This window comes from Labeo rohita, chromosome 7 (assembly GCF_022985175.1).
Source record: "Labeo rohita strain BAU-BD-2019 chromosome 7, IGBB_LRoh.1.0, whole genome shotgun sequence".
Taxonomy (NCBI): Eukaryota; Metazoa; Chordata; class Actinopteri; order Cypriniformes; family Cyprinidae; genus Labeo; species Labeo rohita.
In genome coordinates, this window is record NC_066875.1 from 36,178,027 (window position 1) to 36,203,431 (window position 25,405).

Below are 25,405 nucleotides of genomic sequence, written 5' to 3' on the forward strand. Positions count from 1 at the left end.
TCTACATAGTACTGACAAACAGTATATTACATATTAAACAAACCCTGTTATTTTCATGTGTATGTATGTATATATATGTGACCCTGGACCACAAAACCAGTCATAGGTCGAAATATAATAAGTATAAGTATAAGTATAAAGATTTATACATCACTGAATAAATAAGCTTTCCATTGATGTATGGATTGTTGTGACAGGGCAATATTTGACCAAGATACAGCTATTTGAATATATGGGATCTGAGGGTGCAAAAAAAAAAAAAATCTAAATATTGAGAAAATCGTCTTTAAAGTTATCCAAATGAAGTTCTTAATAATGCATATTACTAATTCAAAATTAAGTTTTGCTATATTTACAGTAGAATTTTACAAAATATCTTCATAGAACATTAACTCTACTTAATTTACTAATGATTTTTGGCATAAAACAATAATCAATAATTTTGACCCATACAATGTATTTTTAGCTATTGCTACAAATATACCCCAGCGACTTCAGACTGGAAATATATATATATATATATATATATATACACACACACATACACACAAAAATAACAGGGTATGTTTAATATGTAATTTACTGTATGTCAGTATATATGTCCATAGACACACACACACAGATATTCAAAAGTTTGGGATCAGTAAGATTTGTCATGTTTTTTAAAGAAGCCTTTTTTTTTGCTCATCAAGGTTTGGTTACTTGATTAAAAATACACCAGTAATATTGTGAAATAATATTGCCATTTAAAATAGTGGTTTTATATTTTAATATACTTTAAAATGTAATTTATTCCTGTGATGCGAAGCTGAATTTTCAGCATCATTACTCCAGTCTTGTGATACTTGTGATACACGTGATACACATATATGTTATATGCATCTAATATATTGCTATCTATTATATGCATATATATATATATATATATATATATATATATATATATATATATAAAAATGTATGCATGTATGTATGTATATGTATGTTATATGTATGTATTTATGTATTATATACATACACATACACATACACATACACACATATATATATTTAATTATAGCTAGCGTTCACTAGTGTTCAAAGTTTGGTGTCAGTATTTTTTTTTTTTTTTCTTTTTTGTTTGAAAGAAATTAATACTTTTATTCAGCAAGGATATGTTAAATTCATAAAAAGTAATAGTAAAGACTTATATTGTTAATATTGTTAGAAAAGATTTTAATTTCCATCAAAGAATCCTAAAAAAAGCATCACAGGTTCCAAAAATTATTAACCAGCACAACTGTTTCCAACACTGATGATAAATCAGCATATTAGAATGATTTCTAAAGGATCACGTGACACTGAAGACTGGAGTAATGGCTGATAAAAACGGTAATATATTTCAAACTATATTAGAATAGAAAACTATTATATTAAATTGCCATAATATTCCATAATATTACTTTTTGTCTGCATTTTTGATCAAATAAATGCAACTTTGATGAGCATTGGAGACTTGGTTAAAAATCTGTAACACCATGTGACACAAATAATGTAAAATGTAGAGCTGCTGTATTAAAGATAATGTTACTTATATCTTTCATAAATCTTTCATAAACGCAACACAGCCTGTTAGAACTCTGTCCATATCATTTAATGTCATTAATAAAATAATACATACTCTTTTTTTCTCCAATTCTTAAAGTATTTTCATAAACTTTCAAATAATTGTAAAAATAACAAAAATATCGACAACACGTGTCTTTAGAAAGGCATTAAAACCTATGGGAGTGTTCAAGTTTAGAGGACTAGGACTTGAGATCAGAACACTAAATGATCCACCTAGTCTAAACAATAATACATAGCATTTTCTTCTTCTCCAGAAGGACATTTTTCAGCTTGATTTAAGTTTGAGTGCATTAAGCAGTAGCATCCGCTTTTAAAGGTAGCACTTCACCTATACAGCATGCATCTTTCATGTCCGTGTGCCAGGCAGAGCAATGTTTGGCTCTGTAGGCGAGGGCGGCAACGCTTTGCACAGAAGCCTTTTCCCAGCCGCATCGACATTCAAGTTCTTATAAGGGGTTTGTCGAGGTCCACGTGTGCAAATGGAGGGGAAACTCATCCCTGCTAGGCAGCAACCCGGACAGGCTATGACCTCGTCCTGCTCCGGAGGCGTAAGAGGGGTCGTGGCACCATTAGAGTTATTAACTCCCCATCCCAAAGATCGATTCATAGGGACGGTGCCGTTGTTGTTGTCCGTGTCTAGTAAAGGAGGTAATGAGGGCGGCCCGTTGGAGACCGGGGAGCTCCAGCCATTGGAGAAAGGTTTGGTTGAAGTAGCAACGGCGCCATCTAGTGTATCAGGAGAGCTAGTGCAGTCCATCGGCTCCTCGATGCCTTCCTCAAACCTCGATCGGTTTGGAGAAATCAGCTCTAGATCTAACGGAAGACCAGAGTCGTCAGCTACAGGTTCTTGACTTTTAATTTCAAGGGTCTCCTTATCGTCCTGCTCAAGGTCTGAACGCCTAACGTCACTGGGTGTATCAAAAACCTCATTAACATTAGGCAGATCAGCAATACTCTCGTTGCTCATAGACAACACACTGTCCCTTCCCATGTCCAACAAATTTCTATTGACTGGATTTACATCTGTGTCCATAACACTTTGATTATTTTCACATTTCTCATTCACAGCTGTGCCGCGTAGAGACTGGATGTCTTCTGGCGTGCAGGGCAGTGATTGGCTGCGTCTGTGGAAATGGAGAGGACCTTTGTCACAGGAGACGGGGCTGCTGGGGTCAGGGGGCGGAGGGAGAGTAAAGGTGAGGGAAATGACAGACTTGCTGGGGGTGTCAAAGAGCTTGATGCGGCCGCCGTTGAGGTCTTGGCGCTGGGAGAAGGGGTTGACGCGCATCGGTGTCGTCTGAGGCAGGAGAGGAGACGGAGGGAGGAGCACGTCGGACTTGCTGCGACAGAGATATGAGTCGGCGGGAATGTCTAGAGAATGCTTTCGACTCAAAGGTGATGTGTTTGTGGATGAGTGGTCTGAAAAAGAAAAAAAAAAAAAAAAAAAAACTAATTTAAGGCTCAGTTCAGTTTTTTTAATGCCATGCACACTTCTTTGGTCATTATTAAATTTATTCAAATTTAAAATAGAAACTAAAGTTATTTAAAGGGATAGTTGACCAAAAAGCAAAAATTAGCATAATTTACAGTTAAGGTCAAAAGTTTATATACACCTTGCTGAATCTGCAAAATGTTATTTTACCAAAATAAGAGGGATTATACCAAATGCATGTTATTTTTTATTTAGTACTGACCTGAATAAGATATTTCACATAAAAGACATTTACATATTGTCTACAAGAGAAAATAATAGTTGAATTTATAAAAATGATCCCATTCAAAAGTTCACTGTGTTGTTACCTGAATGATCCACAGCTGTTTTTTTGTTTAATAATAGTTGTTCATGAGCCCCTTTGACATGAACAGTTAAACTGTCTGCTGTTCTTCAGAAAAAATCCTTCAGTTCCCACAAATTCTTTGGTTTTTCAGCATATTTGTGTATTTGAACCCCTTCCAACAATGGCTGTATGATTGTGAGATCCATCTTTTCACACTGAGGACAACTGAGGGACTCATATGTAACTATTACAGAAGGTTCAAACACTCACTGATGCTTCAGAAGGAAAAACCATGCATTAAGACCTGATTGGGGGGGGATTTGAAGATCAGGGAAAATTAAATTTATTTTGTCATCTTGGAAACATGCAAGCATCTTTTTTAGCCTCTGAAGGGCAGTACTAAACAAAACAAATATGACATTTAGGCAAAATAAGAAATGTGCACATCTTCATTCTGTTGAAAAGTTTACACCCCTGGCTCTCAATGCATCCTTCTTCCTTCTTCAGTTTTAATTTTTCCTTTCTTCAGTGTGCGTTTGAACCTTCTGTAAGAGTCCCTCAGTTGTCCTCCGTGTGAAAAGATAGATGTCAAAAATCATACGGTCATTGTCGGAAAGGGTTCAAATACACAAAAATGCTGAAAAACCACAGAATTTGTGGAACTTGAAGGATTTTTCTGAAGAACAGCAGGCAGTTTAACTGTTCAGGACAAACAAGGGACTCATGAACAACTATCACTAAACAAAACAAAACAACCAAAAAAAAAAAAAAAAAAAAAAAAAAAAAAAAAAAAATACACAGCTGTGGATCATTCAGCTAAGAACACAGTATCAAAAATCAAGTGTATGTAAACTTTTGAACAGGGTCAACTTTATAAATTCAAGTATTATTTTGTCTTGTGGACTATATGTAAATATACAATATCTTAGTCAGTACCAAATAAAAAAAATAAAAAAATAACACATTTTGTATGATCTCTCTTATTTTGGTAAAATAACTAACATTTTACAGATTCTGCAAGGTGTATGTAAATTTATGGCCTCAACTGCACTTATTCTCACGTCATTCCAAACCCTTTGGTTAATCTAAAAGAAAAAAATAATAATAATAATAATATATATATATATATATATATATAATATATAATAATAATAATATAATAATATAATATATATATTATATATATATATATATATATATATATATATATATATATATATATATATATATATATATATATATATATATATATATATATATATATATATATATATATATATATATATATATATATATAATAATACTTTTTTTTTTTTTTTTTTTTTTTAATAAAACTTGAGAGGTTTCGGACCCTCAATTAATAAATCAAAGCCTAAACTGAATCAGAATAATAAATAGCAATGACAGCTCTTCACAAGATTAAACAGTTTGGCCCATATGAATTTGTTTTACTATGCCTTTATAACATTTTTGGACTTTTTAAGCTTCCATTGCCTAGACGTTCAATGGAGGAACAGTAAACTATTAAAAATAGGGATATAACTATTCACGCAACTCGCAATGTGATACGATTAACGATACTGATTTCACAATACTATTTTCTCACTTTTTTTCTTTTCTTTTTTTTTTTTTTACAAAATGAGATTTAAGACCAATTATAAATGACAAGGTGTCCTTTTATTATTGCTTGGACAAAATGGTGCACTTTTCTTTGTCAAATTTAAATATGTCAAATAACAAAACTAAACTGAAATTTTAAAACAAAATCAAATAAATAAATAAATAAATAAAACGAGTAATATGCATTATACAGAGGTAAGAAAATACCTTGTAAACTTTTCTAAAGACAGTCAGTTCCCCTCAGACATACACTCATATAAACTCCTACCTCCAATTGTATCGTGATTCATTTAACATCTCAACCAATTTGAATTGTCGGGGTGGGTCATTACATCTCTAATTACAAATATAAAAAATACCTTAATTTGTGTTTAGAACATTAACCAAAGACCTAAACTTGGTTTGGAATGACATGAGGCTGAGAAAATGATAGAATTTTCATTTTGGGTGAATGATTCCTTTGAGACCAATCAACAGCTCAGCTCAGAGCAAACATAAATGTGATCTAAATTACAAACATTCACCATGATTTGAAAATTAACACTTAAAAGATTTACTGACACAAATTTGCATTATATATGCACTGTCGATGCAATAAACGTGAACAGTGTTCTGGCAACAATGCTGCATTTTTTTTTTTTTTTGCTGACTCACCCTGTACATTAGGCTCCACACATTCACTCTGCTCTCGTTCACTCACTATCTTCTCCAGCTCTGCTACCACCTCTGTGAATGAGGGCCGACTGCCTGGATTCATCTAGGAGAGAAAAACACAGAATTTTCAAATGTAAACACTTCTGCCCACATTTTTATCCAACTTTGCTTCAACCAGCATTTATGCACATGAATTAAGACTCCAAGGTTAACAATACTTGTCAGTCTGCACATACTTGTCAGCTTATATTAAATATAAGCATACTCGTCAGCATATGCGATTTTTAGGGGAGGCTGAACGTTAATGATCGTTTCATGACATAATACTGTTTAATGATAGTAGATAAGAGATCTTACACTGCAGCAGACGACTGTGAGGTTGAAGAAATGAGGCGGACAGTCTTCAACCATCTGCCGAAAGGCCTCCACATCCAGACCGAAGTCCTGAAAGACAGATTCACCACACAAACCTAATTTCAGACTCCAGAAAAAAAGCCGCTAGGTTGATACTGAGAAGAGTACAAGCAGTACTATAGAAATATATCATCCTGACAATGAGAAGTCCAGTGTTTGGTTGCAAACAGTAATTAATCATTTGTATGTAAAAGCATGACTTCACTGGCAGTGCTGCTATCTCACATGGAGTAAACTATGACCCATATTCATATACTGAGGGAAAACATGAGATTGTTACGGCCCTGATATTGATACAGACCAAGAAAATGCTTAATCAGCAATTTTAGAATAATGGTACAGCAAAAACAAATGTAAACAGGAAAAAGATACTAGCCTTCATACTTAAATGTTTTCTAAAAAGCTTCTCTCTGATCACAAAAAAATTTGAACTGAGCTTTTAAGATAATGCATGTTCAGTTTTTCACCTCTGTGCGTGGAAGAAAGTCAGGATCTGCCTGTACCCGGCCAATAATCTCACAGAGAATAATACCATAGGCAAATACATCCACCTGTTAAAAAATAAATAAATAAATGATTACCTAAAACCCTATACATAAGAATGAACTTTGCAGAACAACATTCTCAATCAATGGGAATAATGGCACCAATTTTGCTTTTAAAATTGTGAAATGACAGTAATCTGATAAGTAATGTGGGTGAAAGAGTCACTGAAAAGGACTCTGGCCTGCATCTGGGTAATGAATCATACGGCGTTTGACCTTTTCATTGTAGCGTTCTCCTCTGAGCACCTCCGGTGCCATCCAGTAGGGGGACCCGACGACAGCCAAGCTCTGTTTCTCTGCCTCATCACTGAAAACACCCAAAGGGAAAACAGGAAAATCATTTACTTAAAGTGAACCTACAAGTTCTATTAATCTTTTTACAATTACTCCTCATTTCCTAATTGAACTCCCATAAACCTCTAGTCCATTAACCCCGCAGCATGATTACGTGTGCGTGGATGTATAAAATAAAACAAAGCAAGGTCTTGTAAGAACTTAATTTTAGCTGGCATACTCATACGCTGCTGAGAGACACTTCCTCAGTTTTATTTTGGTCTGGGACTGTGTCCTGGCATAAATAGACTTAGAGGGGAAGAGTGGAGACAAGGGAAGAGAGAGAGAGAGACAAATAGAGTAATGTGCCGCAGTGTAAACACCATTTGGGGATGTGGGTTAGTCAGAGTGAGGGAATCTATCGCAGCAAACAGCTGAAATACTTTGTCCTTTTTAGGAGAGCTTTCCAAAAAGCCCTCATTTAGCAATCTGCTCCGTCTTCTTCACATATACAAACACCCGTGGTTTTACACGTAAACATGAAGCATTTGCAAGCACGCCAAAATATGCATTACATAACATTTACAGAAATAACAACACTGAGAAAAATACAGCTAAGCTCAACTGTAAAGCTGCTCTCTCTCACACAGACTTTCTTACAAAGCCATCATTACAATAAACACAAGTGCAGGGTGGAAACAAGTCCCTGATGACTCTGACACCACATGTACACACTGGATGTGTTCATAATTGAACACTAGCTTAGTTACTACTTGCTGTATACACAGTTATTAGATTAGTAAGCAAAACAAACATTTCAAACAGTGGTGACAACATTATCTTCAAATGACTTTCTGCATATTTAATTCAGCAAGTCCAATCTTATTAGTACAACTTTAAATTCTGAATTTCTTTTTGTGAAATTTTTTATTCAATTTTAAGTCTAAGCATTTGTTTGTTCAATAAAACAAAGCATAATTCTACTTCATTCATCATAAAAAAAAGAGAAGGTCAAGTTCAGCACATTGCATTGTGAGAAAGTATTTCATGAAGTAAACTCTAAGGTCTAAGTCCAAGGTCAGTAAGATTTTTTTAGGAAGAAATTAATTATAAATTATTTTTTTTTAAAAGAGTAAGAAACTTATAAGAAATTACACTTTAAAATAGAAGAGAGTTATTTTAAATTGTAATAATATTTCACAACATTACGTTTTTTTGTGTATTTTTGAGCCAATAAGATACTTTCAAAGATATCAGGAAATCTTACAGACTCAAAACTGCTGAATGGTGTAATCACTAAGGACGGTAAATATACAAAATATTTTTGGCAAAGGCAGAACAAAAACAGCAGTCTGATGGCATTCACGATCACACGCTATGTTTGGGTGGTACACTTTGGCTACCCCATTACATAACGTTTGTGCTGAGACAGCATAAAAAAGAAAAAATGAACAGACACTTACAAACCTCTGCTCTCATGCATAAGTTTATACAGAGGCTCTATGCTGAAGAAAGAATTACACAAGCAGCAGATCACTTTAATATGTACCAGCATGAGTGTTTCACTAAAAGGAATGTTAATCTAGAGGATATACGGATTAACTGTTACATACTTTAGTCTGCACTGGCCAAACAGTTTCCGCACCAATGTAAAAGCACTACAATATCATTAACAGTGATCCTTTACTTAAAGGTGAATGTTTTTTTTTTTTTTTTGTTATGTTGCAAACAAATCTTAACACAAAAGCTCCCACAAGTTTACCATGTAATATTAAACAAAACATAAAATAAACTAATGTACTTTAAAATACACTTTGCATGTCCTCCTCATATTTTGTATACCTCCAAGTGATATGCCCAAGAGCCAATTTACCTCCTCCCTTCATTTCCTATTTCCTTACTAAAAGTCACCCAGCAATTACAGTATCATAGACATATATATACACACACACACATATATACATATATACACATATATATATATACATATATATGACTTTACACATTATGACTTTTTTTCCTCAGAATTACATGTTATTACATCAGAATTGAGATAAACTTGCAATTCTGAGAACAGTCTTTTTCCCCCTCAAAATTGAATTTGAGAGTTTTTATCTTTCAATCCTGACTTTATAATCCACAATTGTGAGTTTATATCTCATAATTCTGATTAAAAAAAAGTCAGAATTGCGAGTTTATATCTCATAACTGTGAGAAAAAGTCAAAATTGTGAGTTTTTATCTTGCAATTATGACTTTTCTGACTAACTTGCAATTGTGTCTATATATATCACAATTTAGAGAAAAGTCAGAAGTTTGTATCACAATTCTGAGAAAAAAAGTTTTTAAATCGTGCAATTCTGACTTTGTTTCTCAAAATTGTGAGTTTATATTTCACAATCCTGAGAAAAAAAGTTAGAATTGTGAGTTTCTTTTCTCAGAATCACATCAAAATTAGATACAAAGTTTTAAGAAAAAAGTCGCAATAACCTTTTTTTTTTATTTTTATTCAGTGGCGGAAATGGGCTTCCATAGCTGTTAGTAGGTAGACTACAGTTCAGGGGTGAAAAAGAGTTTATGTTTTTGAAAAAAAGTCTCTTATGCTCACCAAGGCTACATTTGATTAAATGTGAAAACACTGGTAAAACAGTAATATTGTGAAATCTTATTACACTTTAAAATAACCGTTTTCTGCAGAAAATATTTTAAAATGTAATTTATTCCTGTGTTTATCTCTGTAATTTTCAGCAGCCATTAGTCCAGTCTTAAATTGTACTACTTAATATTTATGTGAAAACCATGATAAGGATTCAAAGCTATAACGTGATGTGTAATTACTTTTTAAAATGAAGAAATTGTTTTTTGCACTTCAGTGTCCATAGTTATGAGTTTAACAATCTATGTGTAGGACTGTTTTAGGTGTATTGTATTTACCTTTAATCTTATGAACAGCATTTAGCTTAAACATCACACATGCAGTGAGACGAAAAATGTTAAGTGATTTCTTTTCCAATGTTTTTCTATTCAAGCATCTACATTCACTGCATGTGCCTGCAGTGCAAAAGTACATGCTTCACATCATGTGTGAACAGATACATGGGCCATTAAGGCTAAATGTCAACATCATAACTCAAGCATATCTGAGGTATTTAACATTCATTTCATTTACACGTGTACACATCTACTGAAACAACAACGGGACATGACTGGGCTGGATGTGTAGAGGCTAAAGATGTGCTGACTACATCACATGCTTTTAATCATTTACTCTCCAGCTATAGATACAAGAGCTTTATGGAAAAATGGAAGCTCATCAATCAGTACTTGACTGCATCCATCCCTCTCCCCGGAAGAGTGTAGTATATCTAATCTTATCTCTTGAGTTATGATGATGCAATTTACTGACCTGTGATCAGGAATTTTCTCTGCCAGGCCAAAGTCCCCCACCACTGCACTGCACTGCCCATTCTCCCAGCGTACCAGACAGTTCTATAAAACACAAAACATACTCGGATGAACATTTGCATGCTCTTAATGTGCATTTGTGTTTGTGTTTAGTACTTCACAGAAACATTTGCGGTATGCAGTACAGATCCAGTGTGAAGTGTCTGGCATACACACTTGTGTGTGCATGTGTACCTTTGACACAAAGTCTCTGTAATAAAGGCTCTTCTAGTGGGTGTGTACCTTTGACGTAAGGTCTCGGTGAAATATGCCCTTGCTGTGAAGGTATTGCAGTCCTCTGGCAATATCAAGACTGAGGTTTATTCTCACAGACCAGGACAGGAACACGTCACTGTTCAACAGCTGCTCCAGGTTACCGCCGTTAATGTACTACAACACAAACAGATGCCAAACATTAAGGGCATCTTCCATAAAAAAGGAAAGTTACGCTTTAAAGAAATTAATACTTCTACTCAAGGATGCACAAATTGTTCAAAATCTGACAGTAAATACATTTATAGTGAGATTCAACTAAAAAGAAATGCTGACTTGGTGAACATAAACCTTTCAAAAAAAAAAAAAAAAAAAAAAACAACAACACACTTTAATCTAGAAAAGAATGGATAAAACAATTTCCTGTTTATTTCCTGTGCTTTATTGGCACTTTCACTTTCTTACCTCTGTCAGAGCATGAAGGTGTCCCTCATGTACACACACTCCCACAAACCTAAATGGACACACACAGAGAATTAGGCAAAAGGGTGCTGGGAAAAACAAAAAAAAACAGGAGAAGGTGCTAACAAGTTCCTTCAAGAGTGACCCATCTCAAGAATGTGAGCTGGAACACCTGTATTTTGAAGGCAATCTTAAGCATGCATGAAAAACACACACTCTCGCTCTCTCTCTCACACATACACACACACACAAGTTTAATTCAAACACATGAGACCACACAAGCTGGTGCAGGTTAAGCAGACAAAAGTCCTAGACTTCTTGCCCTGGCACATATAAACAAACACACCCCCAGTATTCATGTGCGGATTTGTTTGAGATAAATATATTTGTATTGCATGGTTAATAATGTGTTGCTCCCTTCTGTACTCCCTAGCTTCCAATTAAATATTTTACTCTATATAAACAGTGACTGCAGTTATGGAGGCTGGACAAAAGCCACCATCCGGTATCACATCAATATTCATGTTCTCATACAATGCGGTGTTTATTGCCCAACAGCACAGACTTTGTCCTCTAGGTGTGCTGGACTTAAAACAAAACAAAACATTCTTTCCACTCTAGAGGCAGGAATGGATAAAAACATCTTAACGTGAATTTAGAAATAAATTAATGAATTATTCAAACGAACACTTGGAAAGTCCAAAAAAATAAACAAACACCTAGTTGGAAACTCTCCTGACTATAGGTTGTGCTGGTACACAAGAGAGTGAAGAGCCATCAGATCAGGAACTGGTGATATTAGCCCCTTTCACACATACAGACTTTACTGGTAATTTACCGGTAAATTACCATTAAGGGTGTGTTCACACTTATAGTTCGGTTCGTTTGGTTCCGAACCAAAAGGGAAAATGATACATTTGGTCCTGATCTGCTTAGCATTCACACTGACATTTTTGACAGAGAACCCAATGATACCGAACCTAAAGGCATAGTGATACGTTCACAATCTGGTCGGGTTGAATGACATTTGGAAGCAAACCCTAGTGCGCACCAAACAAGCGGACCGGGACAACTAAGAAGATGGGTCTCGGTCTGCTTGTTTGGTGCGCACCAGCGTTTGATTGGCAGTGCTCACACTTACTGAAATGAACCGCACTAACAGAGCAATTGCACCAGTTTGTTTTATTCAAAACCAAACATGACAAGTGTGTACACACTCTAAGAGATCATGTGTGAAATGTTAAATGTTTCAGCAATTTACCAGGGAAGTTGTAACATATCCAGTAAATTGCCAGAATGATGCTGTATTTGAATGCAGAATGAAAATTACCGGTATGAGCACGTAGAACGTGCTGACCAATTAAGTCCAAACTGGCCAATCATAGCGTTCTTATGCAGATGACGTGATTACTCTGCTGTTTACAAAGCTCCGCCGCATTTTAAAAATTAGTTTTTCTATGTAAATATGCATAAGATGGACATTTTTGACCATTGTGTCTCACTTTGCAGCTTTTTCAAAGTGTTGCGCTTGAGACACAGCTTTCTTTTCCATTCATCAGCGCTGCAGTTCTGCAGATACTATGATGTGCATCTCGGGTTTATAAGAGCAAAAACGCTCATACTTTGTTAAATTGGCCAGATGCTCATGGGGGCGAATGAAGACAATGGCATGCCTTTTAAGGATTGTTTCAGATGTCTGACACCACAGACTTTACCAGCATTTTGGTGCTGATGTGTGAATACAGTTAAAAAGCCACTTCTGTATTTACCGGTAAAGTCATACTGGTAATTTTACGGCTATTTAGCGGGATTGCTGTGTAAAAGGGGCTAGTATTTTCCAGCTAACCCTCACAACCCATGCACCATGGTGGTACCATGGTATAAATGGTATCAGATTATAGTAATTATAGTATTTTGATTGTGCTTGCAGCAATTTAGCAAGCACAAAATTGGCTGAAACTGATTACAGCACTTTTAATTATCCCCATTGAAGTCCACTATATGGACAAAAATCCTGGAATGTTTTCCTCAAACACCTTTATTGTATTTTTATTTTTTTTGACTGAAAAAAGAAATACATAAACACCTTGGATGACATGGGGTGTGTAAGTTATCAGGAAATTTTAATTCTGAAGGGAATTAATTCTTTGATTTCTTTACCAATAAATAGAAATGAGTTTTTTGGTTTTTTTTTAAATGTCCTTTATGATTTACTCTGAAACAGCTCAAAAGTGTTTCCTTCACAACCAGAGGAACCATTTTAATCTAACAAGTATTAGAAGTAATGGACGTAATGGTCAAATAAAAGCACTTATAATCATAGCAAGATTTTATATTTTGGAGGCATTGCCACTGCACATATGTGATTAATATTCAGTATTGACCAGCTCTGCTGTCAGAGGACACAGATGTGTGCACTGCAGACCTGAGTATGTTGGGATGTCTGAGACGGTTCATCAGCTGCACCTCTTTCAGCATGTTGGCTTTGTTACTGGCCATGGTGTTCATCTTCAGAGCCATCACCTGCCCCGTGGTACGATGCTGCACCTTCAGAGAAAGAGAGAGAGAAAATACTTGTGTCACAGACAGGCACTCTAGAGGTCTATTCATGTCTGGGCCAGCTGGACAGAGATCTCTGGCCCTTTTCTCCCTCATACACGCACACACACAGCCTTCTGATTCATCCCAGACTTCAAAGTCCCTGGCTGCAGGAGACATTATCTGCACTCAGGCGGATACACAGTGTATCTATGTTGAAAATGTGGAATTTAAAAGCAAGAAACAACAGCTGAGTTACATGAAACATTTAAAAACGTATTTAAGGTTCTGTACTATTTGTACGTCACTAATCAAATATAGGCAAATTTACTGACCGAGTGAACTCCTTTGTACAAAAGGTCAGAAAAGTCTAACATTATGTAACATCACAAGATGCCTTGGTGCTTATGGTGTCCACATTCATATCATTTGCTTGAGTGGCTCATCAGGGCACATCTCACAGAAAATATGAAACAGACCCACAACACACTGCTTGGTATCAAGCTGGAGGTTTGCCCGCTTAAGCCGTCTGGTCCATATCTCGACTCAGTAGCAGCCCCGAAAACACGTATACACTTTCACAAACAGTCAAACTGAGAACCATAATATTTTGGTTCATAGCAACTACAAAAAAAATGATTTATGAGTCAGAAATTATAAAGTGTGTTTTTTTTAATCACTATAAATTTAAACAGTATGCTATTGACTAACTCTATTATTGTCTGAACATGTTCCCTTGATGACAAGAGATATTTCCAAACACACATAGCCTACACAAAATCAAATAACCCAGAGCAAGAATTTCCCTGAAGGACCGAAACTATCTGCATCCAAGCTTCAAGAGTATTCTTCATTATTGACTATTTATACAAAAGCACTATGACAATCTAATCAAGCAAAGCAGAAACCCATCCCTGATTAATGACACCCAAACCTGTGCCGTGCTGTCTGTCTGGCTGGCTGATCTCGCCTGCAGCGCCAAAGCGTGCAGGCTTAGATATCATGATAACAATGAGCACCATTATCTGCTTTTGTGAGTCTTATGAAGATCAATAGCAGGAAACTTTAAAATCCATAAATTATCTGATAGAACTCAGCCCTGCAGCTAGAGTGAGGGAGAGTGTATAATTGTTCACACATCTGAGGGTGTGTGCGCTCACTATTTTTTTTAATCAAAGGTAAACAGTGCTGAGGTGCAGTGCATTCTAAGGAATGGATGGAGAAGACGCCCTCAACACACATAATATGTATTTTAGCATCCTGTGATAAAAATATCTGTGCCATGAGAATTGATGTCCTTTAGGCAACTGAGACAAAGTCTTGTTTTCCTGAGCAACAATAGGCATACATGTAGTCTGTGTGCTTTCATATTTTATGGTGTTGGTTCAGGGTGGAATTAGGCTTGCGCAATTATAACAAGTTCATAATTGTTGATCATTTCAAATACAAACCTCTGACAAGATGACTTAAATGGAAAGCTGTAATTGATGATCATTTTTCATGCAGTTAATTGTGTGTCATAAATTTTGCTAAGTAACTACACAGCCACATACAGAATGGATTAAAGGAATAGCTCACCCCAAAACTAAAGATTTTCGATTGAGTTTCTTCATTTGGAGAGCAGGTAAGGAGAAATTTAGCATTAAAAAACTTGCTCACCAACAGAACCTCTGCAGTGAATGGGTGCCATCAGAAGTCCAAACAGCTGATAAAAATATAATAATCCACACCACTCCAGTCCATCAACGATTTCTTGTGAGCTGAAAAGCTCTGTATTGGTAAGAAACAAATCCATTAAGGAGTTTTAACGTCATTAACTACCATCTCTTCTGGCCAAATTAGTCCATAATCCAAAATAATGCTTCCTCCAGCATAGAGTCCATGCCCTGTTGTTCTCTCACACCAAAATCCAATGACATATTTATTTTGAACTGTTTTGGACCAATTTTGTATGGCCCTATCAATTTTATTTTTTCCCAAATTTAATTTTTTTGTTTTAATTTCCCTGGATTCTGTTGTTTTTTTCCATTTTAATTTTTTCAATGGTTAAATGGAAAAAAAAAAAAAAAAAAAAAAAAACAGGTCTAATTAATTGAGATCATAAAACTTACACAATTTAACAGCAATGTATTAAAAGTTTAACCAAAAATTACCTTTTTTGCCCTATGAAATACTTTTTCCTCAAATAGTTTTACTTTTTTAACAAATTCTGTGTTTTCCGATAATTTTCCGAATTCCATTTTAATGGTTTCATAAAAATTGTAATAATTCAATTAATCTCTAATTAATTGATTTTATAAAAAATTTATACAAAAAACTGTGTTGTGCATTTAAATTTTTCTGGTAAATAAATTCTGGTAAATTTTTTTTTGGTAATTATTCCCTTTAATAATAATAATAAAATAATAATAATAATAATAATAATAATAATAATAATAATAATTTCATTATTAGTAGTTGTACTGTTGTTACATTAAGCAATATATTTCTGTCACAGTTTCTTTAAGTTAAACAGAACTTTATTTTCACGAGTTGCTCTGAAGACGTTTCTATTTGTATATCATATGATGATAAATTTCTCAATAGAAACCATAAAATGCTCATGAAGTGACTCTCAGAGCAGTTGTAGAGATGAGATATACAGCAAATTTCATTTTAATGACTGAATTCCACAATTCTGTCTACTTTTACCACATCGTAGAAATCACAGGGACCTATTTTTGCTTGCAAATGGTGCTTGATCTGTGCATATTTCTCTCCTGATTCAGACAAGATAACATTTCACCAAAAATAGCAATATTATGGATAGTGGACTTGTAACATTAGCCAGAAGCAACCGTTAAAATATCTTGATGGATTTGTTTCTTACAAACATGCAGTTGTTCCACTTCACAAGAAATGAATTGATGGTCTTGTGGATTATTGTGATGTTTTTATCAGCTTGTTTGCACTCTTATTCTGACGGCACCCATTTACTGCAGAGGATCAACTGGTAAGCAAGTCAAGCTGAATTTCTCCTACGAAACAAGAAAAACTCATCAACAGTTGAGTACATTTTCAGCAAATTTTCATTTTTGGATAAACCACTCCTTTAATATGGTAAAACATGTATAATGGAGATGAGGTTACTGTACACCTGGTTGCTGAAAGCAGTATCCAATCAACCTAATTTTTTTAAACAAGCAAACAATAGGTGGGGGGATGTGTAGCGCTTCGTGAATGGCAGCTGTTCAAATTCTGTGGAGCTTTCCATGGAAAGCTATGAGGACAGAAACCATGCAGCCTGGCTATAAATGATCTGTACAACATTTGTTTTTGATAGGAGAAGGGGTGAGCGTTGGCTTGGGAAATATGGCACAAGATGGAATTAAACCGGGGTTGCCCAGAGAATTGTCACTGCACAATGTGCCAGAGCATGTGCACTGCACACACTAACACCCACTCTTGTACCAACAAGGCAAACAGTAGCTGAATGAGCATTGAAGCTGCTCAGTATGCTGATGAGTGTATGAAAAACAGAGGAGTAAGAGTCTGGATGAGCACGTACGTGATGAATCTCATTTCTATCAGCATACTTCTCATATTGCCATTTAGACAGGTGGTCCAAGACAGCACTTACCGGAGCATCATTACCACCCACTCTCACAATACAACACACAGCCAGAGAGACAGTTAAAAGTACCCCACAGAGCACTTAACAGGCCCTAAAACATTATCAGAGACACAAAACATTTTTCTTCTTTACAGCTTACATCTCTTATAAAACAATCCTTACTGTAAGAACGCACTTTGTTTTACATTCATGCCACACACCTTGTATGTTTGCATAATATTCAAAAAAGGTTCATATAGAGACACAAACTGGCATTTACACCCAGTTTAGTGCTGTTACTTTTTAATAGGGATGCACCGATATTAAAATTCTGTCCAGTATTTACAATATTTTTTATGTTATGACCGACAACCTATAAATAGCAAATATTACAATTCTATACTATGTTGTCTATATAAATTACAAATTAAACACTAAAACCAAAGAACAATACTTGTAAACGCTTTAGATAAAATCACAATATTATGTACTTTAATAAAAAAAAATTATATTAATTTTGAGATGTTTTAAAAATTAAAATGACATTTAACAGTGTTACATTATTGTTGTTTTAAAAGATGCTAATCTAATGTGCAGTTAGCAACAGAACATCCAATATATCATATGGTAAATCCAAAATATAAACTTAAATATTGGCTAATAACACGGTATAAATATATTGTGAGATCTATAATGTGAATATAGTTTGAACTTTTTTTTGCAAGGACAAAAGTTACAACGGCAACACTAAACCCAGAACTTTTGGGTTACCAGCAGAAATCTTTAACTTCCATGCCACCAACGTTTTAAATATGTCACAAGCACACACCTGCAAAATGCATCAAAACGTATTCAAAAGCAGACTTCAAATCGTTCAGACTCATATTTAAAACGTACGCAAACTCAAACAAACATGCGCAGCTCTTTGGCGGCAATGGAGCTTGAAATCCATGCATGTCCTGACTAGTAAAAGATACTGAGGAACAAGAATAGAAAGACAGAGTGGGAGAGAGAGAATGCAAAAGGGAAGCACTAAAGAGGACTTTGTGTTGTAAATCCAGGCTTTCAAAATCATGTCAAAACTAGCTTGCAAATTGTTTACAACCTCAAACCTTCCAACCAATCAGAACCAGTCTTTAACGATCAGTTCACAAATCCCCTCCCACCAACAAGACCACAATGTACAGAGAGTACTTTTAAGCACACTCCTCATATCTATATTTAATGGAAGCGAGCCCGTTTTAAGGGGCGCGTGACACCGAGGAGGGAACCAGATCCCACCGATGAGCATCTTTTCTAATTGCGGAACCCAAGACGTGTTACCGTGACATCACCCCTTTGTCAAACGCAGATCAGCATGCAGTCACCAGACTCATTACTGTATTTCAGGAACATACTAGGACTCAATGAGCACACTTGATACAGTGACCCCAACACATAGCCCAAATGTACAGCTAATAAAACTAGAACTAGAGAAGAAAAATTCTCATCTACAGCAGCCCCAAAAGTGTCTGGGTGCTTAACACCATCAAGTGAGACTCGTATGCAACTATTACAGAAGGTTCTAGTGCTCACTGATGCTTCAGAAAGAAAAACAATGCATAAAACTTTCTGAATTTGAAGATCATGGTAAATTTAATTTATTTTGTCTTCTGGGGAACATGTAAGTATCTTCTGTACCTTCTGAAGGGCAGTACTAAATGAAAACAATATGTTATTTAAGCAAATTAAAAAAATAAATAAAAAAAAAAAATACACATCTCTATTCTGTTCATAAGTTTACACCCCTGGCTATTAATGCATCATTGCTGGAAAGGGTTCAAATACACAAAAATGCAGAAAAACCAAAGAATCTGTGGGAGGATTTTTCTGAAGAACAGCAGGCAGTTTAACCGTTCAGAACAAACATGGGACTCATGAACAACCATCACAAAACAACAAAAAAAAAAAACAGGTAACAACACAGTATTAAGAATCAAATGTATGTAAACATTTGAATAGTGTCATTTTTATAAATTCAACAATTATTTTCCCATGGACTAAATGTAAACGTCTTTTACACAAAATATCTTATTCATGTCAATACAAAATAAAAAGAACATGCATTTTGTACAATCCCTCTTATTTTGGTAAAATAATTAACATTTCTGCAAGGTATATGTAAACTTTTGACTTCGAAAGTTTGGTTCCATCACCCTGTTTTTATGCGCATTTTAACTTATCGCATCAGAAACAAGTGACGGAAAGCGATGGATTTTTTGTGCATAAGTTATATTCATAATTTTGGATAGAAACCTGGCTACTGATACCTCTCCTGTCCCCATGTTGAAAGAAATTGGGAGTGAGGTGCACAGGCAGATGCACTTCCTTCAGGCTGAGGCTTATGAAATTTTCTTTTGGTGTGAAAGGGCCTTTACAGCTGCCAAAAATTTTTGTTATTAAAAATAAATAGTCCATCTCCGGTGACAAAAAATATTGCAAACGTAAGGTTATGCATTACTTTCAATAAAAAGTAACCAAGTAACAATTAGTTACTTTTTTATGGAGAAAAGCAATATTGTAATGCATTACTTTACAAGGAACTTTCCCCAGCACTGGATACAATGTTTACTTTTGAATAAACCATAAGTTGCTTTGGATAGTGTTTATAAACTGCACAAAAGTAAATGCAATGTAAATGTTTTATTATGTGCAAACTTAAAATATTTTGCAAAGTATAACTTTCTTTGAAACAAATGGCACTTGGTTTGATATTTGTGTTATCTAATGCAATAACTTTTATGATTCTATTTGTGAGTTAAAAAGGCACAGAAAGAAAAAAACCTTAACACTTAATTCTGGCCGTCCACCTCCATCAGATTCTTGAATCTTGAATCTCACATAAATAGCTACTTTGTTTTGGCACAGCTTAAAAGCAGCCTGCTGATCCCACAATTAGGTGAGCATCAACCCAAGAAATACACAAAATTCCCTTGTCTTATATCACTGATTTTAATCAAGATAAGCAGAAAACAGGAGAGAACTGAAGCAGTTAGGAGAAGAACTGAGCAATATTTTTCCACTCCAGATCTGATGATATATCAACCAAACCATTATCTGAACAGACAGAGGAAAGAGGTTTTTCTGACTAACCAATTGGAAGAGTATGAACAGAAACATTTTTCTGGCAAGTGCAAGTCCTTACTGTTGACACAGACGGCAAAGTCATTAAAAACTAAAAACAGCACCTGAAGGATCTGTCATGACAGGCACAGAGATTGCTCAATAGTATTGTTGTAGGCCATTAATGTTTGAATCTATTAAAACAAACTAAAAATACCCTCACAACTGTGGACTATTAACTGGATTGCCCATTCTAAATGTCATATTTACATCTTTCATAACCCTTGCACTACAAACAGAAACAAATAGCAGCTACCGCACATTTGCATATATATTGACTTGATCAGCAGTGACATTTTTGCAGGCAATAACCAGCAGGAAGTTATTATCATATTTGGTGTCTGGTCAGTAAATTGGGTGACAGGGTGAACTATGAGGGATGGCTAATTAGGTCTCTTCTCTCTCTGTCAGTCTCTGTCTCACATGCACGCACACAAACACGGGAGTAGAGTTTCCAGCACACCTGCGCACCTTGTCAACGGGTATCCACTTTCACACCAACACAGACCTACTGTCCTTACACAGGTCATGACCCCTTTTCTCTAACAGGAAGGGAACAGCCTGAATGGCTGCTGCTATCATTAGAATTTTGTAAAGAGGTTTATAAATTGATGGTCTGTCCAATCAATCATTTTGAGAGTGTAAAACAGATCATAAATCTGCAGAGCTAAAAAACCTGGAGGCATATGATGAGACACAATCATAAAGTCAGCTTGAAGTGCAAAGACGGTTCATTTTCCAAAGTCAGTAATAGAACCATATCATATATACAAAGTCGATAACAGGATAATTTCCGTTATGTAGTACTTTTTGAGCTGTGTAATGTTCATTTAATAAAAGTATTTATGTACAGAAATATGCTCTGCTCAGGCTTAGGCACTTAAAGCAAAACAAGATTACATATGCCAAGAAAATGAACAGGATGGAACATAACAGAATGGAATTGAAGAGCAGAAGTTAGCCATTGCTCACTGAGTGATTAGGTTAGCTTAAGGTTATTTATGGGTGTTTTTTATTAATGTAAAGGAAGACAAGCCAACTAATAAAACAAATGCATTAGGGAGAAATTCAACAATTTAAACATGGAGCCACTTTGAAATCCCCAACTGAACAACATAAGACCTTTAAAATGAAGATTCCCAAAGACATGTTTATTAAGAATGAGAATCTAGAAGGATATTAAGATATTTTGAATACTTTTAGAGTTACAGGCATGCCATCTTCAGAAAAAGAATATTTATGGCACTCAGACAGGTATGTTCTATGCAGTTGTGCTAATAGAAAAACAACAATTAGATACATTTCTAGTTTTAACATTATCTGTTCTTCAAACATCCCTCTTTAAAAGAAAAGTATCAGCTGAATACAGTGACCCACATTTGGTTTTGACCACTGAAACTGTGAATAATTCACCAGTTTACATTAAGATCACTGTATCTCTGGGACTGAACAATAGAGGGTCTTTCAAATTAAGTTACAAAAAGGAAAGTTTGTTAAGAACCAGAATCTAAAAGGATATTAAGATATCTTTAACACTTCTTGAGTTACAGGCATGGGGCAAAAACCACAAGAAGTGCTTTTTGCCGTTTTGAAGTGCCACCGCTGGCATATAATGAAACAAAAAACGCTGAAGTCAACAGATTTTACTAATAGACCTACCAATCTCCGTGGAAAGATAAAATAACGATGCTGCCAGCTTTCTAAAGTCACTTTCAAAGTAACTTGGCTCCAAAACTCAGGTGAAATTTGTCATTTTGGCCTGTCCTCTACAAAATAGTGGATTACTCAGTTAATATACCATCTGTGACATTTAATATTTTGTCTTTCATCATTATATGTAAGCCTGGACCACAAAACCAGTTATAAGTAGCACGAGTATATTTGTAGCAATAGCCAACAATACATTGTATGGGTCAAAATTATCGATTTTTCTTTTATGCCAAAAAATCATTAGGATATTAAGTAAAGATCATGTTCCAAGAAGATATTTTGCAAATGTCCTACCGTAAATTTATCAAAACTTAATTTTGGATTAGTAATATGCATGGATAAGAACTTCATTTAGACAACCTCAGATTCCACATTTTCAAATAGTTGTACCACAGCCAAATATTGTCCTATCCTAACAAACCATACATCAATGGAAAGCTTATTCAGCTTCAATCTCAATTTCAAAAAACGTACCCTTATGACTGGTTTTGTGGTCTAAGGTCACATATGTTTGTTTTTCTAAAGAAAAATATATTAACAAAATCTAAACTGTGAGACACAGAATGACCCATTACGATATAATTAAAAAAAAAACACACACACACACACAATTTTGATATTAGAAAATACTACAACTATTAATATTTATATTACTATTACACAAGACTACCAGAAACACTGAAAAGGCATAGTCAAAGTGCTTAAAACTTTTTCTAATATGAACTATGAAAACACAACCTAATGACTTCCATCCTATAAATGTATTTTATTTAATATATTACGATAACTATAAAATATACTGCATAGCAGAAATGACCCAGCAAACTCTTTCTACAGAATTACGCATTTGTTTGCATGCAGTGCTCCTCTACATAGACACTGGAAATGCAGCACGTGGAATCTGTGAAAAACACAAACAATATCATGACATATTTACCTTGAACACCTCTGAGAAGAAACCTGAGCCGATCTTCTCGCAGATAAAGTCATCTATTCGTGCCAGGCTGGACACGGCGTTCCGCAGCGCCCGGTAAGAGGACGGCCTGGGCCGGTGCGCTCCGTGAATCCCGTGCAAAAGAGAATCCGAAGCCTCCGGGTCCAAGTCATCTTGGTCCATAACGATGGTCCCGGATGACATTATCTCGCGCTCTGTAAATTCCACCACGAGGGTTTACATATCTCTGACGCTCACGCAACACTGCAGTTTCAAGGTCCCTGTAATTGTTTGACAAGAAAAAAAAGAGCGGGTCCGCCTTTCGTTCAAGTTAAGACGGGCTACACTCAATCCCCGTTGCGCGTCCTGCGCGTGACCGATCTTCAGGTCTCATGCGTCGCTTCCTCCATACTGATTTCTCGCCTCATTTTCAGTAACGTATCACATTCCTGTTACAAATAAGAAATGTAGAATCGATCTCAACAGCAGTTACATTTAAACCCTCTGATCAATAGCTGCCTGTCTTGCGGCGAACATGTTTTAGTGAAGTTAGATTAGTGTAAATGATAGTGTACGGCGGCATCTTCCGCTACAGCCGGACTGCGGATGATGACTTATACATAAAAGTGAAGTGATACGCGTGGTCGCGACCTCTCCAAAACACTGTTTCATACCGTTAGTTATCACCTATATTAACCTTGTTACAAACAATATCATATTTTGCCAAAATGTCGTTTTATCGTGATGCTTACCTGCGGTGCTGTACACTTATCGAGTTTTCGCTTCACCAACTTCCAGTTTTCAGCCCGTTGTAAATATTCTAAAATGATGGAAGCGTTTGCTCGGTCCCCCTCGTGTTTTATTTAGAAAGCGACTAAACGGGGAGCCCCCACTGCCATCTGTGTACGTAAGTCGCAGGAAACGTGTGCAGACTGAGTTTGAGTTCTTATTGGAAGCGACTCACCTGGGCGGGTCCAGCAACAGCAGCGGCTGCGGCGGCTCACCTGCGGGGGCGCGTCTGCAGTCAAGCTGCTGGTTTGACAGATAACCAGGCGAAGCTCATGTGGTGGGGATGTTCATGAAACGGGGAGCCACGCCCCCCAACATTCTAGCCCAAATCCCTGTCTGCTTAAAGCTTAAAAGTAGTCTATTATTGTACCTCTTTTGTACCAAAATCAGTTTAGGCTGTAAGCCACTAGTGTTTTTAGTTGTGCAAATTAAATTAGTTGTATTTTTATTAATTTGGGGAAAAAACTTGGTCAGTTACCCGGATGCGCGGTCATATTGGTGATACTCAGATGTAAACAACAGCATGGATTACACTTTTAATGTACCACTGAATATGTTGTTCGGCTAATTTATGCTGTCTAAATCACGAAATCATATATAGAAGGACTTGGTAAGCAGGAAAGGGCAAAGTATTATGACAAACTGAAGTTAATGGGCAGTAAAGATACGCACAAGTAGTATTACTTAAGATATTAGCATGATATTTCACCTACCTGACCAGAAATGATAAAAACAAACACGAATGTCAAGATTCTTGTTCTGGAAATCCTGGTTCAGCTTGGCTAACCACAAACGCCTTTTGTTCCTCAGAAAGTTTTTGTACACTTCTCCTTGATTTGTTATCATTTTTGGCAGTCTATAGAACACCAAATGTTTTTCCTGGTCCGACCGATTAGTACAGCCTAAAACGTGACAATAATTGATTATTTTCAGTAAAAATAATCAGCAAAATATGCAAGTTTCGTTCAGTTCATTGAGATTGTTTACGTTCAGTGCCACCAATATGGTCGATTGATGACGTGTTGTGAAAACACTGAGATATAGGCCTATTTGTGATATGCAAATCTATAATAAAGTGATACATTAATGACAAGGTAGGGGAGAGTAGGGTGAGTTGGGACAGTTTTTACTTACGGTGTGTTTAAACCGAGCACATGATAGTAATGGTTCCAACTTACACATGTACATAATTTTGTGGTGCATCCTTGAGAATAATCACAATGAATCTGAAATAAACTGCTTTCAAAATATGGCTTTCCAAAACAAAGTGGTCTCTTGGCTCAACTTTCCCCCAGTGAGGGGTAAACTGAGCCACATGGAGCTAAACTGTGACGCTGTTTTGCTGAAATAAGACTGCTGAAATAATTCAAAATTCAATAAAAATTAGTTCAATAATTCAATAAAAGAAGCATGAGTCCTTAAAAAAAAAAAAAAATATATATATATATATATATAACTATTTACATTATTTCATATATAACCTATTATTACTTTTGTCTTATTGTTAGATGTGCCTAGCATCACCAGAACCAACTAATTAATATTCATGAGCCCAGTCTACCACATACAGACAAGTGACTTACCAATTCGTTCGCTCCCAATTTTTTCACCCTCAAAATCTCTGGGCCACTTGTCTGAAAAATATAGACAGTTTATTTTTATTCTCATAT

At 35.6% G+C, this 25,405-nt stretch overlaps 1 protein-coding gene across 1 annotated transcript; it reads right to left on the bottom strand.

Annotated features, from left to right (window-relative positions):
* Positions 1-1,207: 1,207 nt before the first annotated feature.
* tesk1b (testis associated actin remodelling kinase 1b) lies at positions 1,208-23,902 on the bottom strand. Its single transcript, XM_051115841.1, has 11 exons — positions 23,699-23,902; positions 22,950-23,395; positions 13,436-13,557; positions 11,014-11,062; positions 10,579-10,725; positions 10,298-10,380; positions 6,836-6,926; positions 6,542-6,625; positions 6,018-6,104; positions 5,661-5,763; positions 1,208-3,027 (listed from the first exon to the last, which is right to left on the bottom strand). Exons 2-11 carry the CDS (start codon positions 23,148-23,150, stop codon positions 1,955-1,957), a joined length of 2,040 nt encoding a protein of 679 aa, XP_050971798.1. The 5' UTR covers positions 23,151-23,395; positions 23,699-23,902; the 3' UTR covers positions 1,208-1,954.
* Between the last annotated feature and the right edge of the window lie 1,503 nt (positions 23,903-25,405).

What these genes read in the sequence shown, in the direction of transcription:
- tesk1b (XM_051115841.1), bottom strand. Translation starts at nt 23,150, where the DNA reads ATGTCATCCGGGACCATCGTTATGGACCAAGATGACTTGGACCCGGAG. An exon ending in TCTTCTCAGAGGTGTTCAAG is followed by an intron (nt 13,558 to 22,949) that starts GTAAATATGTCA and finishes CTTTCTCTGAAG; the next exon opens with GTGCAGCATCGTACCACGGG. An exon ending in AGACATCCCAACATACTCAG is followed by an intron (nt 11,063 to 13,435) that starts GTCTGCAGTGCA and finishes GTGTCCATTTAG; the next exon opens with GTTTGTGGGAGTGTGTGTAC.